Source organism: Cervus canadensis, chromosome 24 (genome assembly GCF_019320065.1).
Source record: "Cervus canadensis isolate Bull #8, Minnesota chromosome 24, ASM1932006v1, whole genome shotgun sequence".
NCBI classification, from domain to species: Eukaryota; Metazoa; Chordata; class Mammalia; order Artiodactyla; family Cervidae; genus Cervus; species Cervus canadensis.
Genome location: NC_057409.1, coordinates 40,099,397 through 40,116,857, shown reverse-complemented (window position 1 = coordinate 40,116,857; position 17,461 = coordinate 40,099,397). Strand labels below are relative to the sequence as shown.

Sequence of the window (17,461 nt, the reverse complement as noted above, 5' to 3'; positions counted from 1 at the left end):
CCTCCCTTAACTTCACCTGTACATCTGCGAATGGACAGTTATCATATCAGGGTCTGGTGTGTATTAAGTGAGGGTTAAGGGAAATAGTATCTAAATGGAGCGAGGATCTAGCCCATTAGGAATGCTCAGTAAGTGGGAGCTCTTCCCATTGATATGCCAGCTTCTTCTTAAATGTGTGTGGCACCAGAGGAAGGGAGAAATTCAAGGAAATGAAGAGACTTCTTAAGAAACCCCACCTGACAGCTAGCTGATTTCTACAGAAAAGCTGGGTGTCCCATCTGAGCTGGAGACCAGGCGACCTGGCTTTGGACCTGAATAAAGTTCCTCGCAACTTTAGCATCATGCAGACCTGCTCCACAGCCGCTTAGGATCTTGGGCAGCTTCTTTGTTGGGAAAGTTGTGCATGACAGTGTTGTTTTTTCCTCCTATTTTCCCCGCAGGTTTTAATGTAAGGATTAATAAGACAGTGTTTGTAGATGTCTTTGAGCTTCCTGGAAGAAAGGCACTCCAGGAGGTGATAAATTCTCTGGCCTGGATAATCTACTCATGAAATATGGAACTTTGAAAGTGTGAGAAAAATCTCAAATCACTTTGACAGCATTTTAATTATAGTTGATTTGTTTGCCGCTAATAGTGAAAATGCTGTCAGCATGATTTGAGATGTTTCTTCCACTCAAAATGTTATATTTCGTGTTTTCAAGTCACGAGGCAACATTTTGGTTTTCAGATACAACCAGAATAGCTCAGTGAGTGCGCTGGCACACAATGGCAGAGTAGAAAACAGACCAACATATCCAACCCCTCAGAAAGCAGACTTTATCCATTTTGACATATAACATCAACCTTAGGTTCCCTCATTCATTTATTCACTCAACACGAAGTTAGCCCTCCTATGTGCCAGGCACCATGCAAATATCGGGTTGGCCCGAAAGTTCATTTGGGTTAACCCAAATGAACTTTTGGGCCAACCCAACATTATAAATTCATCCGTGAAAAGGTGCGTTTCTCACCCTCATGGTTCTGGTTGTCTAGTACAGGCCCCATATCCTAAACAAATTATGTATATTGACAAAACCTTTCCAGATTACGGTAACAGCCATAAAGGTGATGAAAGCAGGTGAGGTAGAGAATAAGGCCATGCCAGATGAAATGGAATGGTCAGGGCAGACTTCTCGGAGGAGGTGACATTTGCACTCAAAAGAATGAGAAGGTACCAGCCAGAGCGAAAGCTAACAAAGAGTATTGCAGACAGAGGGAAGAGCAAGTTCAAAGGCCCAGGGGCTGGAAAGAACTTCCACGTACAAAACGCAATGGCTTAGACATTTCATGATGCAAGTAGCATGAGAGGAGGCATCGCCTGGTTGGCAAAGGTTATGGCTTCAGGACTTGGGCTCATAGGTGCTCAGCCATATAGACAAATCTCATAGAATGGACACAGTGTTCTTCCTTGGAGCAGCTAAGGACTCTGCGCACATCATAGAAATCCCCTCACAGGCAGTTCTGTGTGGTATCCACAAAGGTAGACTCCGGACGGAGCCACTTGTCATCCAGCCCTGGGAGAAGGGCCTCCACGTGGTGAATTTTCCAGCACAGACTTGGTCGGCTGACCCAGCCTTTGGTGGCCTGCTGGGCAGCATCACGTGTGGAGAGAGTTATGGAAAAAGTCTTTGCATGTTTGCCTAGTGATGAGAAGAAGAGATGAGACTGATGCTTTTTCATATCTCTCCTGTGGACTCTTAAAATTAATTCCACCTTCAACATTCTCACGCCCCAAAAGTGGGTTTGGGGAGAGAAACTTTGAAGTTGAGAGAGAAAGCACAGAAAGCATTCTCTAGACAAATGCTCAACATGCAGATGTTGGGATCTGTGAAAAGAAAAGTAAAAAGGTACTTAGGGAACCATTTTAGAGAGGAGGAAGGAAAAAAAAAAAGAGCTGGCATAGAGATGGCTACTTCAGCTTAGGAAAGTAAATAAATAAATAAAATTTGAAAAGGTAGTGTTAAAGCTTTGAAAGGAATTTTTTCATTTGAGGGAGATTAGGAATAATGAAATGCAAACACAATAGTTAATATGTCTGTGAGCTTGTGTCTGTTTCCTTCCAGAAAATGGATAAGAGGAATGGCTTTTCAGGTTATCCTACTTGACTACCATTGGGGTGAGCTCTGAGTTTGCAGCCCAGATTCATTTACCTGGGTATTAGATGCCAGATGCAAAGTCATATTTATTCCAAGGCCACAACTTCCTAAGTCTCTGCTAGCTCTTCATAAAGGAACCTGACAACACTGAAATTTCTGGAGAGATTTACTCCAGCTGTAGCAAATCCCTAATAATAAAAAATTTCCCCAAATGAGTCAGTCTCACAGGAGGTAAATGAGACATTCTGTGTGGAGTCAGCATGTCATTTGGAGTATGCCCTTTATACAAAAAGCCCAGCCAGAAGACCTGGTGGTGAGCTGGAGTTGGTTCACAGGGCAGAACCCCAGACGCTGAAGGGAAGGGGAATTTTAGCTGCCGGATGGTAACTCTGGGTCGTTTTCCCCGCAAGTAAACCTGATAGAAAAATCCAGTTTTGCTAAGAAGTTCAAGTAAGGGCTGATTATTTGCTTCACAAAAGGATTCACCAGAGGGTCCTTTAAACAACAGGCTCAGAGAGAAGCTGTATGATATGACTGATTTGTGTGAACCTTTTTCAAAAATGCCTCCCTTCACTGATGTGTATGTAGATATGTGAGGATGTATTTACAGCTAGCCATGTTACCCAAAAGGATTTCGGTGATATATCTGTTGAGTCAATTGAGGCAAGTTTGCAGCTGTGACATGTTTTGGGTACTCTTGGTTCATTGCTGATTCTGTTAACCCCCTAAGTGACCCCATGGGTGATTTGGCGACCGGATAAAACCCTCCACTTCTAAGAACAAGCCAGGAGGATGTCAGGGCCTCTCTGTGTCCTTATAGAAACTGGCAACACAACAACTGGACGTATGTGATGGTCTTTTAAAAATTGTTTTAGAATTTTAATTAAGTGTGGGCCATGTCCCTGGCACTATTCTAGGTGTTCCTACAAGCTATGTCTTATTTAGCCCTTATGGATGATGGTTATCATCATGATGGTGGCACTTTTTATCTACAGAATTATGAGAGCTGGGTTATTTTTCTCAACTCTTCTACTTGGGAAAAAAATTCTTAATAGATCTTTATGTATTTTAAAGAAGTGAAGACTTATTATAAACAGCTCAGATAATAGAAAAGAAGAAAACAAAAAATTACAAATTATCCCCCATAAATATATTTCATCACAGTTAATATTTTAGTGTATAGTCTTTCAGGCTTTTTCTGTGTGTATATGCAAGGAAATTTATATACTTACATATATTTTAAAGCATACTTTAAAAACAGTCTACTGTTTTTCAACTTAATGATATACCATGGACATTTTTCCTTAAAGGTCAAAAAAAAAAAAAAACACCTATACCTACAGCATTTTCACTATAGCAATGGAGCTTTCCATTTATAAATGTCCAAAATTGATATGCCCACCACTGTTGTCAGACATTTAGACACATGCTTTTTGTAAACAAAGCATCTTTTCACGTTTCCCATGCTTTTTAAAATATGTACACACACACAAAGATGCATATACATCTTTGCACAATTGTCTGCTTATTTTGCTAGGAAAAATTCCTAGCAGTGGGATTGCTGGATTAAAGAATATGTATATATTAACTTTTGTCACATTTTTGCCAAAATGCCCTCCAAAATGTTTGCACAGATGCACATTCCCTCTTAGACAGCGCCTCACTCACTGGCTCTCTCTCTTAGGGAAAATCACTTCTGCTCTATGGCTCAGCCTCTTCCCCTCTGAAATGGGTGTGGAAACACAACAAATCCCTGTGCATTTACAAAGTGCACACTCACTGCTAGTCTGTGTCCTAGACACCTTCTATAGATTATGTGGGTCCTTTAAATTTCAGAAAAACTGAAAGGAAGGTTCTAGTATCCCTCTTTTGCTCTTATTTTTTCCATTTCTGAGACTCAGAGAGGTGGAGTAACTTGCCTGAGAGTAACTCAGCTAAGGCTGAGCTGGGTTCTGCCTGCCTGTGGAGTGAGGTGGGGTGGGGGTGCTCTTGCCCCCCCAGGCAAGCTGGGTCCTTCTGCTCAGTGGGTACATCCGTGTTCCAGCCTCATGCACCCTGCGAAGGAAGCCATCGCCGTTTCTCAGCTGAGAGGGACTGTCCAGCGGAGCTCATCTCAGTGTGGCAATAACAGGGAGGGATTTTCCAGAAGGTCTAGGGGAATTTCCTTTGAGAAGAAACTGTCTTTTCACTTATGTTTTGGAACTGAGGAAGCACACTTTTAGCGTCAGCACCGTCTCCCACACTGAAAGCACAGACCTAAACAGATTCCCCCACCCCCACTGCCTTTCTCAATCTGTGGCCATCTCTCCGGAGCTCCTGGGGGAAAACCCTGCCATCTCCCTTCTCCAGACTCTAACCAACTTCTGTGATTCTTTTGACTGTAGAATTCCAGCCCTCTGGGGTCTAAGAATGAACTAACCCTGATCCACTCCATATACTCCCTTCGAAGGCCTATTTATTTGGAAGTGGCTGAGCCATCTGAAGTATGGCTTCCAGGGGCTGCAAGGAGGCCTCAGACCGCTCCGGCTCAGACAGGCCACTTCTGCAGGCCGCCAGCTCCCCCAAACTCCGTGTGTGTGGCAGGAACCAGTGGGTACATCCCAGGGAGGATATAACCTTTCCAGTCCCTCTCTTTTCCCCAATGGAAGAGAATGTACCTGTCGTTTTAACAGCTTGATGCAGAATACATAAACAGGGTGGGAGAAGGAGCTGGATGGCTTTCAGTAAATAATGGTACAGTGACCAGCAATTTGAGAGAGCTGGAAGGGAAGAAATTTTCCACATCAGCAGTTGTGACAGGGTGTTCCCCAGGAGCCCAGATAAAGACCACAGACTTGGGACAGTGAGGCTTGCCAGACCACACGCTGAAGCTGAAGGTGTGCATCTGTACAGATAAGATGGCACAGTACCTGTGCAGTCCTGTGAACTTAGCCAAGGATGTCTTTGAGGTGCCTCCCCCTACCTGGGCCAGTTTGATTCTGTTTGAAATGAGCTCCAGTCTTCAGGGTAAGGAAGGCAGCCTGCTCAGCCTCTTGCTGAGACTAATAGTTATGTGTTCAGAGAAGCTGGGTCCCCTGGGATTCACCCCCTCCTTTTGGAGAAAGGTTTTTATTGCCTTATCTAATACGGTGCTGATTCCTTTTAAAAACTTGGTGTTGACCAGATAGACACTGCTGATGTGAACTTCTCAGAGTCATCTCAGGGAGGGAGATGGCCCACGATTGGGGAGACTTTATTACTGACAATTAAAGAAAAGAAGGGTTGACCCCTTCAGTTCAGGAGAGAACTGAAACTTGGGAAAGAGGCAAAAAAAAAAAAAATAAATCTCTCTGAAACAACCCCCGTGTGCCTGACTTGGTGCCCAGCACCTTCCTTGAATTTTTTTCATTCTGTCTCTGTCCCAGCCCCCTGAAGTGAATATCTTTATCTGCATCTTACAGATGAAGTAACTGATGCTCACAGGGGTTAAGTAACATGCAGAGACACAGAGCCAAGAAGAAAAGACTAAGATTCAGATAGATCACGATGGAAATAAAAATGGTGCTACCGAACGAAGAAAAAAAACTGTTTGAGACCTTTGATAGTATGATGCTACTGCTCTTATGTGAGCAAGAGATAAGGCCTTAAAGTCTAGCCATGCACAGAGGTGCTCATTCTCTGTGGCTTTAGTAAAGCCACTTCCTATATCTGTGTTTGCCAGTTTCTACAAGTAAACCTAAGTGCCCTTTTTTATCCATCCAGAACACCTGAATGTCTAGAAGTGGATGAAGAGCCCTGAGCTGGAGGGACACATTTGTCCATTTCACCCCCTAGCAGTGATCTTTTCTCATATGTGCCCCTTTATGCTGTCTGCACCCAGGTATGACTTCATTGAGATTCGAGATGGAGACAGCGAATCCGCAGATCTCCTGGGGAAGCACTGTGGAAACATCGCCCCACCCACCATCATCTCCTCCGGCTCCGTCCTCTACATCAAGTTCACCTCTGACTACGCCCGGCAGGGGGCAGGCTTCTCCCTGCGCTATGAGATCTTCAAGACAGGTCAGCGTGGTCGTGGGTGGGGAGAAGCAGGGACTCCGCCATCGCCACCTGTGTCTGGCCACGGGGCGCTGTGTATCGGGTCTGCCTGGTAGTTATGTGTTCATAGACGAAGCCCAGTGGGTTGCCCTACGTGGTCAGGGTTCCAGTTTTATCCAGCCTGAGAGAGTTGATGGAGAGAAGAGTGCTCAAGGTGAGCCTGGAGACTGTCTGAGCTGAAAAGCCCATTTAAGTTTCCTTCCAATTTAAGAGGGCGAACTGCAGGGTTACTGTTTGGGTGTTTGTGACAACAAAAGAGTAGGGGCATCTATTATATAGAAAAACACATTTGGAAAAAATCTGATTTGTGTGTGTGTGTGTGTTTAATCACAGTAATCTTCATGGTGAAAGCAAAACTTGGTTGAACTTCCTCCAAATTACTTAATAACTTAAATAGCCTTTCTTTAGAACCACATGGGGAAGAAGGACATAATCTTTTCAGTGTTTGGAGTCTCTAAAAATCTTACTGTGACCCCACCACCAATGGGATCATGCAGTCATTTTAGATCCAAATATGACTCCTAGAAATTCCCCCTGCTGATCCACTGTATCACGTCTATCCATTGAATACCCCCTTCCTAAGTGCTGAAGAAGCTGACTCCCTGAAAAAAGATAGCAGAAGAAGAAGCAGAGAACTTTTAAGTTGACTTTTTGCTTTCCATTAGGTCCCCCTTAGATTACTTTGAGACCATAAGAATATGGGCTAATGCTTACTCTCCCTATCTGGGTAGAGACAACTTTGATTCACAAGACGCTGGTTCAGCATCTCCACGGAAGCGCTCAGAGCAGCGTATCCTTCCCTCCGATGTGTGAGCTCATTGACTGGAGGCTAAGTGAAGCCTGTCCTCCCATCCTCCCCTCAGCCCTGCCCATCCCCCTCCTTGGGGGCTCCTGCCCCATCTAGGACTGTGTTTCCCTCTCCAGCAGCCCACGTTTTACAACTCGTGGGCAGTGTCTGCTGAAAGGGGAAGCTGTCAGCCTTGTCATCAAGGAGCCCAAAGCCCGGCGCCTGTTGAGTTCAGTGTGAGGGGAACTATTCATATATATTTTCTTTTTCGCCAAACAATTCTTGAAAGGAAGTGGTAGCTGCTGAAAGCGCTTTTTATATCCACTCTGTCTAAATATTTGCCCGATTTGTCTGCCTGAGAACAAGATCGTAGGATCCAGCAAAGGGGTGGGGCCGAAGGAACTGTGTGGAGCCGGAGTGGGAGCTGGGACTGTCCCAGGGCACGAATCCTGAGAAGGTCCGTCTGCCATGGGTGGTCATGCTCCCGGGTACTTGAGGTCATGGGGACTGACGATCTGAGTGTCGGGTGGCTCGGAACTGGCGTGAGACTTGCAGATAGCCTTATCCACATTCCGTTGGATCCTGTGCGAGATTCAGATTAGTTAGTGCCCCCAGCAAGGATGGACCGCTCATTATACCATCATCTGCTGGGGAGCAGTGGGGAGAGGGAAGAGAGAAAGGAAGTTTCTAAATGGGTGTTGGTGCTGTTCTGGTCGGGGAGACAGCACGTAACAGGTGCGTAGTTGACGTTATTGAATGAATATGTGTAAATAGATACGTAACTTGAAAGGTATAAACTATAATATGAGACAGAGTGAGTAAGTATCAAGGTATGATTAACATGCTATGGGCGCTTCCTAGGTGGTACTAGTGGCCAAGAACCCGCCTGCCAATGCAGGAGACACGGGTTCAGTCCTTGGTGGGAAAGATCCCCTGGAGGAGGGCATGGCAACCCACTCCAGTCTTCTTGCCTGGAGAATCCCATGGACAGAGGAGCCCGGCAGGCTACAGTCCGTGGGGTCATACAGAGTCGCACACGACTGAAGCGACTTAGCACGCGTGTATAACATGCTATGGGTTTGTACTTAATGCATTGTGGTGTCCTGGATGGGATGGCAGTCCAAAACGGAGGGGATGTATGTGTATGTATGGCTGATTCATTTTTCTGTACAATAGAAACTAACACACATTATAAAGCAACTAGGCTCCAATAAAAATGAATTTCAAAAAAGAACATACTCTGGATATGAAAATGAGGAAGCCATCGAGTGGCTTGGCCAGCGGGGGATCTGGGAATTCCTTTAGATAGCCAGGTCCCCAGTGCTAAAGCTGCCACTCAGCCCTACTGGGTTGACCATGAAAATGGCTCCAAGCAAAGGCTTCCAGAGAGCTGGCCCCCAGCAGCCAGAGCTAGAATGGGGAGGACCATGACAGCTCAAATCTGTTTCATACTTCCCAGCTTTGTATTTCACAAAGGACGGTACCACATCCTCCAGAAATCAACATAAAAACATGAATGTTAGCTCTGTGCCTGCCTGCCTGCCTGCTAAGTTATTCAGCTGGGTCCAATTCTTTGTGACCTTATGGACTATAGTCCTCCAGGCTCCTCTGTCCATGGGGATTCTCCAGGCAAGGATACTGGAGTGGGTTGCCATGCCCTCCTCCAGGAGATCTTCCTGATCCAGGGATCAAACCCGTTTTCTGTGTAACAGGCAGATTCTTTACCACAGAGCCACCAGGGAAGCCCCCGTTAGCTCTATACATCATGCAAATTTGAAGGGTCCGTATTAAGAGACAAAACACACAGATATCATCATAACTCAGCGTTGCTGTTTTGAGGGTAGGCTGGTGTAGGATTTTGAATGAGGTAGCAAGTCTGTGGATTACCTAGAAACAAAAGAGGCAGCCAAGAAGGTGACTTGGGCATGGGGAATTGGGACAGTCTACTTTAAGGATGGGGATTGCCTAGGAAGGAAGAAAGAGATTACTGCAACAACAGGAGATAACAGCCCTGCCAACAGCAATCGTTCTTCTGGGGATTGTAAGAAAGAAGGTGGGAGCCCAGTGGCCCCAGAGCCATTCACATGCGCCATCATGCCCGTTGGAAAGAGCAACTTATCCTCAATAAGGCACACACAGGTGCAGGGATGGGGGCGGCTGTGCCAAATTCAAAACTGAGGAGTTTAGGAAGATGAGCGTTCTTCCAGGTCCCTCACCCAGATCTCCACTGTTGGAGCCCTGAGAGAAAATACACAAAGTTACGTCATCCACAGAACATGAAAGAAACGCAGAACATGCTGAAGAAATCCAAACAAACACAGTTGTGTTTGCTAGTCAGATTCATAAAGAGAGAGAAGGGGGAAGTGTAAACACATACACCACTGTGCCGAGGACTCAGGAAGCCTTCGACCGCACATCACCCAGGCAGGCCTCTGCTCAGAGTTGTTATACCGACAGAAATAAACCCGCGGTTCGGTACAGATGGGACCAAGAGGCTGGAGGGGGCGGTTCACGTCTGCCCTGAATGAAGTCGTTTAGGAAAGAGTCTACGTATGTCCACGTACAAAAGGGTTAAGTAAACAACTTGCTGACTTAAGTGATCCCAAATCACCAAATCACGAGCATAGCAGAGAAAGGAATTTTAAAATAATTTAAAAAGTAACATCGGAAACGGAATCACTGGAAAACGTGGGGTTTTTGTCTCTTTGTTTCCTGATTGTCTTCTGACCAAAGTGCAAGATCAAGTTTTCTTTCCTGGGGCCCAGTGAAATTTTAGAAACTGAAATCTCGCGTTATCCACAAACAGAGAAAACCTGGGGTGCCCCCTACTCCCACTTCTTCAATTGAAGATCTGGATTTACCTTTTGTGGTCAGACCCAGCTCAATTTTGGATAAATGCACCATGTTTTCAACAGCCTTGTGCTTGCAGATTCTTCTTCCGCTTGCAGAGTTATTGTACAATTTACAGTGAAAAACCACAGCATGGGCATTTTTCATACCAGAGTCCTTTGGTATGAAATCATTCACTGAAGCAAAACCCCCTAACTTCTATGGACAATCTTACCATTGCATGAACTTGAGTATCTGTTGAGTGAGCTATTTTCTTAATTTTTAATTCATTTAGCACATTGCAGAAAAGCATCTTGGTTTAGGTGGATATCTGCAAGACTCAACTCTTGCCCCAGGGATAGTCACCTTTGCTGAGATCTCTTCTCCACTTTCGCTATTCGGCTGCCTACTTTCTGACAATGACCACAGTCCAAACAGCAAGATGGCGCCGTTGTAAATGGATGAACGATTGTAATGGACAGGCTTGATTTTTCTGCATAAAGAGGATAAAACTGTTTTTCTCCTTCATTCAAAATAAGCCGCAGGATTTGTTGATGTTGTTCAGTCGCTAAGTCATGTCCAACTATTTGCAACCCCATGGACTGCAGCACACCACGCTTCCCTGTCCTTCACAGTCTCCCGAGGTTTGCTCAGATTCATGTCTGTTGAGTCAGTGATGCTATCTAACCATCTCATCCTCTGCCTCTCCCTTCTCCTTTTGCCTTCAATCTTTCCCAGCTTCAGGGTCTTTTCTAATGAAATGGCTCTTCGCATCAGGTAGTCAAAGTATTGGAGCTTCAGCCATAGAATACACCCATGCTTTACAAGTGGGTCAGTGGTAAAGAATCTGCCTGCCAATGCAGGAGACATAAGAGACACGGGTTCAGCCCCTAAGATCCCCAAGAGTAGAAAATGGCAACCCACTCTAGTATTCTTGTCTAGAAAATTCCATGGACAGAGGAGCCTGATGGACTAGTCCATGGGGTCGCAGAGTCGGACATGACTCAGAACACACACACACACACACACACACACACAGCCATATGTCAGAGATACACACGTTTTTTTTCTTTTTGCTTAAGGACATCAGATTGAAAAATTCTCTCCAGTCCGTTACAGGACCACAGAACCTTGGAAACTGTGGATACTTTAGGATCCTACGTTCTCCAGGCCTCCTGGGGCTTTCTAAGTGTCTTTTGTGTCCCCTATGGATGACAGGGACCAAAGAGAGATCCCACTCTAAATTCCCACGCCCAGGGGGTGGGGATTCCCCCTGCCTTGGAGAGGCATGACAATAGGGCAAACTCTAGGAGGGAATGTCAGGAGGCCTTTCTTAGTTCTAGAAGCAACTTGTGAATAGAGTTAATTTCCTCTGGCTAAGTGGCCCAGCAGCCATAAACTCTAACCTTTTGAAAATTCCTCTCGGCCCCCTGAAGGCCTGCCAGCTGGCTTGGCTTTGCTAAACTGCCTCATCCTGAACCACTGAGGAGGCCCTCAGAAGCTGGGGTCCTGATGGTAAACAAAGCTGGGAATACCGTGGTAAACAAACTGGGGGAGAGGTCATCTCAGCTGCTGCCTCCTGGCCTTGCTGCCCCCTGGACCAGCTTGCCTCTGAATGATGGAGTGCAGAGCTTCTGGGGTGCCGCATGAGAGAGACTCAGAAAAATCCTGAAAAGATTAACTCTCACCCCAGGTGTCCCGGGTTCCCACCCTGCCAAGGCACAGTGCTGGCTGGAAGGGCAGAGGTGATGGACAGGTGGGTAGGGATGTCAGAATTTCCTGTCTGATGCTAAAGAAAGTTCCCCTCCCCCCTCCTCTAATTATTTGCATGGCACCTTTTCCAAGTCAGACGTTTGCCGCTTTCCAGAAAGCCGTCGTCAATAAAAAGACTCACAGAGGGGCTGCAGCAGGAGCCATGGATAAAGACATCGCTGCGGGCTAGGATCAGCGTATTGACATCACACAGTTATATTTCAGTGGGATCCCCAGAGGACACTTCCTGCCAGTAAACACCTGGTTTATCTAGTATTTCTCTGTTTTTTTTCCTTCATGCTTAGAGTGCCTGTTATTCTCCTCATAAATCCTGCTCCCTTTTTAAATTTTAAAATCAGAACATAGTGAAATCAATTCTAATTGTGCAGCATTTACATTCATCACATTAACGTGCAAAACTTCTGGCTCCGAGCAGCTCCCTGGGGCCTGCTCCTGTCCTGGGACCGTCCCAGGCCCGCCCTGGCAAATGGTGGCTGGTTTACTGCACATGAGGGCCCTTTTAATATGACCCCACCTAGAGGCGTTAGGGGAGAGGGTAGCTGTAATCCTTTTACGAGCTCCCACTGCGGCACCAGGAGGCGAATGTGTGTGGCATTTAATAAGGCGCCCTCCATCAGTCCTGAGAAAGCAGACAGAAGAGCCTAGGGGAGAAACAAGGCCATCCCCGCCACAAAAGAGCCAGAAGCCGTCCAAATGCCAATGCACTGCCACATTTTTTCCAAACTTTCTGCTGGAGCGGCCTTTAACATCCCCAAACCCTGCTGTGATCCACCGGCTGCAACCCTCAATTGTTCATTGTCTGGCCACTACAGAGCGGCTCGTTTTAACACAGTCATGACATGAATGAGACCCGAGCTCCCCTTTGCCCCTCCCCTGAGGCACCTTGGCTCTTGGAGGGAGACAGGGGTACCAAGTTGGCTCTGGTACAATAGGGGCTAGTGTTGAGGTCAGCAGCAAATAACGGGTCACATTGTTTCCCCTGCTGGCAATCAGCAAGCCTTCCTTAAGGATTGAAATAACTTACATTTCTGGAGCAAGCAGCTGAGTAACTGAGAAAGAAGACTCTGTTCCTCTTTTCAAGGGAATCCATCTTTCTCTCTCCCTCTCTCTCTGTCTCTCACACATCCTTCTTTCTACACCACCCCTCCTCCCAAATCCTCAATTGCTGCTCTTACTCTAATTTATAGAGCAAGCCTGCTCGCCTCCCTAATTTCTCCCCTAAAGATGGTCTGGCTTAAGGGCTTGAAATGTGGATGTGAAAAGTATGTTGCTTCAAGGGCCACTCCAGTGGAAACAAAAACTTCACCAGTAAGGAAATTTGGGCCCAAACATTTAAATAACCCGTGTGACAGACAACAACAGAAAAAGGCATCCTCTCCCACTCTCTTAAGGCTCTGCTTCTCTTTCACCTACAGGCTCCGAAGATTGTTCAAAGAACTTCACGAGCCCCAACGGGACCATCGAGTCCCCCGGGTTCCCCGACAAGTACCCGCACAACTTGGACTGCACTTTCACCATCCTGGCCAAACCCAAGATGGAGATCATCCTGCAGTTCTTGACCTTTGACCTGGAGCATGACCCTTTGCAGGTGGGAGAGGGAGACTGCAAATACGATTGGCTGGACATCTGGGATGGCATCCCCCATGGTGAGTGATGGCACCTCACCAGGCCTTTTTCAGTAGCTTCATTGCCTGTTAATTGCTTTAGTGGCAATAAAAAACAGAGAACAAAGACGTTAAAGCTCCTCAGAGTTTATCTGTGACCCATGATGACTTTCTCTTATCCTTCACCAAGGATGACTTCAGAAAAACTGTGGAAAGGCAGTTTTCTCACTTGGGGATACTTCTTTGCACAAGGATAGGAGGAGACTGGAGGAGGGCGTGGCAACCCACTCCAGTATTCTTGCCTAGAGAATCCCCATGGACAGAGGAGCCTGGCGGGCTAGAGTCCATGGGGTCACAAAGAGTCAGACGCAACTGAGTGACTAAGCATAGGAGGAGACTGAGTAGATACTTGGATGAGGATGAGAAAACCTATATGTCATGTTTTCTTCTCTCCATAGAAAGTGACTCAGTGACCACTCTCTATGTCCAAATAGCACTCTAGAGCCAGACTAAACTGTGGCTCTGATCTTAGCAGCTCTGCAACCTTGGGCAGGTTACTTAACCTTTCTGTGTCTTATTAATATCTGCATAAACAAGCTGCTATCATCATCATTATAATTACTATAATTTTATTATCATTTATACAGTCACAGGCTTCCCTGGGGGCTCAGATGGTAAAGAATCTGCCTGCAATGTGGGAGCCCCAGGTTTGATCCCTGGGTCAGGAAGATCCCCTGGAGAAGGGAATGGCAACCCACTCCAGTATTCTTGCCTGGAGAATTCGATGGACAGAGAAGCCTGGCAGGCTACAGTCCATGAGATCGCAAAGAGTCGGACCCAACTGAGCAACTAACACTAACCAACTAACTCTAGTCATAGATGTTAAAAAAAAGTTCATCCCCCAAGGCCAAGAGGCACCTGTGCTTCTCATGTAGAGACCAGCATGAGTCTTAGGTATATAGTATTGGCGAGGAAAGTCATCTTTCACTTCTATCATCATTCTAAGTATTTTGCACTGTAACGGAGACTTGATGTCTAAGCAATTTCATTTCCTCAGACAAGCATGAGATTTAGTCAGGAAATGTGTTGGAGTTCCCACTCTGCTATTTCCTGGCTATATGCACAATGAGCAGTCATGTACCCTCTCCAAACCTCAATTTCTTCTTCTGTGGAACAAGCATTATAATGATACCTTTCCAGCCCATCTCGCAGGGCTGTGAAAACAGAATGAAGCCAGGTCAGTGAAAATACTTTTTAATGTGCAGGAAAAAAATATTAGGCATTGTTCTGACACTGTATCTCTGGTGATTTTGTGCCAAGGCATTCAGAGTGATGCTCGGTTGAATGACTTGGAATTATGGGAAGGGAGAATGTATGAAGATTGGGGTCTGGCATGTCCATGTCTGTGACCTCTCTTTGTCCTCCCTGTCCAGTTGGACCCCTGATTGGCAAGTACTGTGGGACCAAAACACCTTCTGAACTCCGTTCGGCCACGGGGATCCTCTCTCTGACCTTTCACACGGACATGGCGGTAGCCAAGGACGGCTTCTCTGCGCGTTACTACCTGGTCCATCAAGAACCGCTGGAGAGTGAGTTGGCTGGCTGGGAAACTCTGACCTGTCGTCCCATGGGGACTGTGAGGGTGATCTCTGCAAAAGAAGGAGGGGGAAAGTTGGACCTCAAGGGAAGGGAGCTATAGCCTCTTGCTGGGCAGAGATGAATGAAAATAGAATAAATGTCAGTCTGGGTGCTCATTTCTTTAAAGAAAAAGTATGTATACCAAGAATGAGTTATTCCCAGGGGAAGTCACAGGACCATCTCAAGTCTCAGAATGAAAGGGAGAGTACTTAAGATATCTATATTGAGTCCCCCAAGTGCTATTTTTGGGGGTTTCCCAGGTGGTGCTCGTGGTAAAGAATCAACCTGCAGGAGATGCAAGAGATGTGCATTTGATCCCTGGATCGGGACGATCCCCTGGAGAAGGGACTAGCAACCCACTCCAGTATTCTTGCCTGGAGAGTCCCGTGGACAGAGGAGCCTGGTGGGCTACAGTCCATGAGGTCGCAAAGAGTCGGACACGACTGAGGCAACTTAACACACATGTGTGTGCTTATCTTTCAGTCTGGGGTCATTTTCCTCACTTTCCAACTCTCAGTGACCATTGTCAGAAAAATAGAACAATTTTTTTTTTTTTTTTGGTTGCACCGTGCATGTGGGATCCTAGTTCCCCAGCCAAGGATTGAACACATGCCCCCTGCATTGGAAGCTCAGAGCCCTAACCACTGGACAGCCAGGGAAGTCTCAGAAATGGAGAAATTTTAAACCTCTCTCTATATACATATGTTTTGACATGAAATCTCTCTGGGCCTGGCTAGAGTTTCTCTCACTAGGCTGGTACACTGCTGGACTTTCACTTTGTTCTGCCAATAAACACAGTTTTTTGAGCCTCTACTATGTAATGGGCACTGTGAAAAAACATAGAAAATCTAATCCAGCCCCGAGCAGTCATGGACCTTGCCATCCAGACCATCAGTCTCTTGCCCTGAGCTGTATCTTTAAATCAGTGCCTCGTGGATGCGGACTTCAGATGTGCTGTCATTTTCACTGAGAAACCTAAACGATCACTTGGATGACCAGAGGCACACTTTCAGGATGATTGGAGCTGGGTGAATCCTGCCATGGCCGTTGACAGTTTACCACACGGCAGCCTGGCCAAGGGACGGGTTTCATTCTGGGTTTTGTTTTTTCTTCAAAGAGCTCATGAAGGTTGAGAGACAAGAAAACAGTATTGTGAGTTAACCGAGTTCTGCAGGGGGTCAGTGTGGTCGCCGAGCGACAGAGAAGGTTTGATGCCTGAGAGAGATTGCTGGTCCTTATCTGACACATGCACACACACATATTGACCAGCGTCTGTGGGATCATGGGAAGGACAGCAATTAAACTGACAGCGCAAGGCCAGAGGAAGTGACTTCTGAGCCCAGCTGTCCAGACAGGTGGTGCAGGCTAATATAGAGTGACAGGCGTGTACTCACAGAGAGGACTCCCAAAGACAGGTATTTATTGCTTTGCAATGTCTGTCTTCGGTGCCAGAACTCATGAGACAGTTGAGTGAAAGAAAGAAAGAAGCAAAAGTGCCTCCTGGGTGTTTATTAATAAAGCAGGCTTCCCACGATGTATCAGCCCACCCAAGTCTATCACACGTTTACCTGTTCTTTCAATACTGGTGCATCTGGAGCTTGTGAGCATCTGTAGCCTGCAGCACTAACAGTTCTTGTGCTTTAGATTGTATTTTTAATTTCTATGATGATTCTTATTTATCCACAGCCCGATTTCTTTTAGGTCAAATTTAGTTCCTTTCAGACCAAGAGGGGCTGTCAAGCTCTGTGACTTGGCATAGTTGTTTGTAAAATGTGAGTGTAGAATTAGGTCTTTAAGATGAAGGAATGCCTGAAAGGACTCATCCCTTGAAGGGAGCAGCGTTTTGGAGGTCTCGGGGGTTTAAGGCTGAGAGACCTAACTTTTGCCCTTGACCATCTCTACCCACCAGACTTTCAGTGCAATGTCCCTCTGGGAATGGAGTCTGGCCGGATTGCTAATGAACAGATCAGTGCCTCATCTACGTACTCTGATGGGAGGTGGACACCTCAGCAAAGCCGGCTCCATGGTGACGACAATGGCTGGACCCCCAACTTGGACTCCAGCAAGGAGTATCTCCAGGTACTGACTCAGAGGCTGTGCAGAGTGTGTGCGCTTCGGTGGGTGAGGTGACTGGCTGCTTCACTAGAGTCGACAAAGGACACGAAGAAAATAAGTATAACATAACTGAGAACTCCTCTCATCCATCCATCCTAAGAAATCCATATTCTAGGCGCAAACAGACAGTGCCAGGCGCTGTGCTAAGCTCCAGGATAAAATGGACACTGCCCTGCCCTTGTGAAGGTTACCAGGCCCTGGTGAACTTGCTGGGCTGGGAGGGTGTTTGCCCTTTCACTGTAGATATCCAAGCAACTTCTATAAACAGCTCCAGAACATCCTCATTCTTGGCAGAGGGAGGCATCAGGACGTAGGGGGCATTTTTCTTAAGGGCAGGCTGGCTGAGAAGCACGGCAACCTTTTGTGACCTCTGCTGTTTGGAGGGAGCCCTGCCAGGAAGGTTTTGCCGATAGCCATCAGGAGACCACGTGGGAAATTATCACTACCAGGAATGAAATTCCAATCGCATGGATGCCCTGCAGCATTTTTTCAGACTGTTGCTT

The 17,461-nt window shown here is 46.4% G+C and overlaps 1 protein-coding gene across 4 annotated transcripts in view; it reads left to right on the top strand.

Moving 5' to 3' along the window:
- Positions 1 to 17,461, top strand: part of NRP2 (neuropilin 2) — a 120,095-nt gene that overhangs the window by 29,294 nt on the left and 73,340 nt on the right. For all 4 annotated transcript variants that reach the window (XM_043445653.1, XM_043445652.1, XM_043445655.1 and 1 more), the window contains exons 3-6: positions 5,995 to 6,176; positions 13,017 to 13,247; positions 14,639 to 14,794; positions 16,753 to 16,922. In XM_043445653.1, the coding sequence (XP_043301588.1) occupies positions 5,995 to 6,176; positions 13,017 to 13,247; positions 14,639 to 14,794; positions 16,753 to 16,922 (739 nt within the window). The remainder of the gene's footprint in view (positions 1 to 5,994; positions 6,177 to 13,016; positions 13,248 to 14,638; positions 14,795 to 16,752; positions 16,923 to 17,461) is intronic.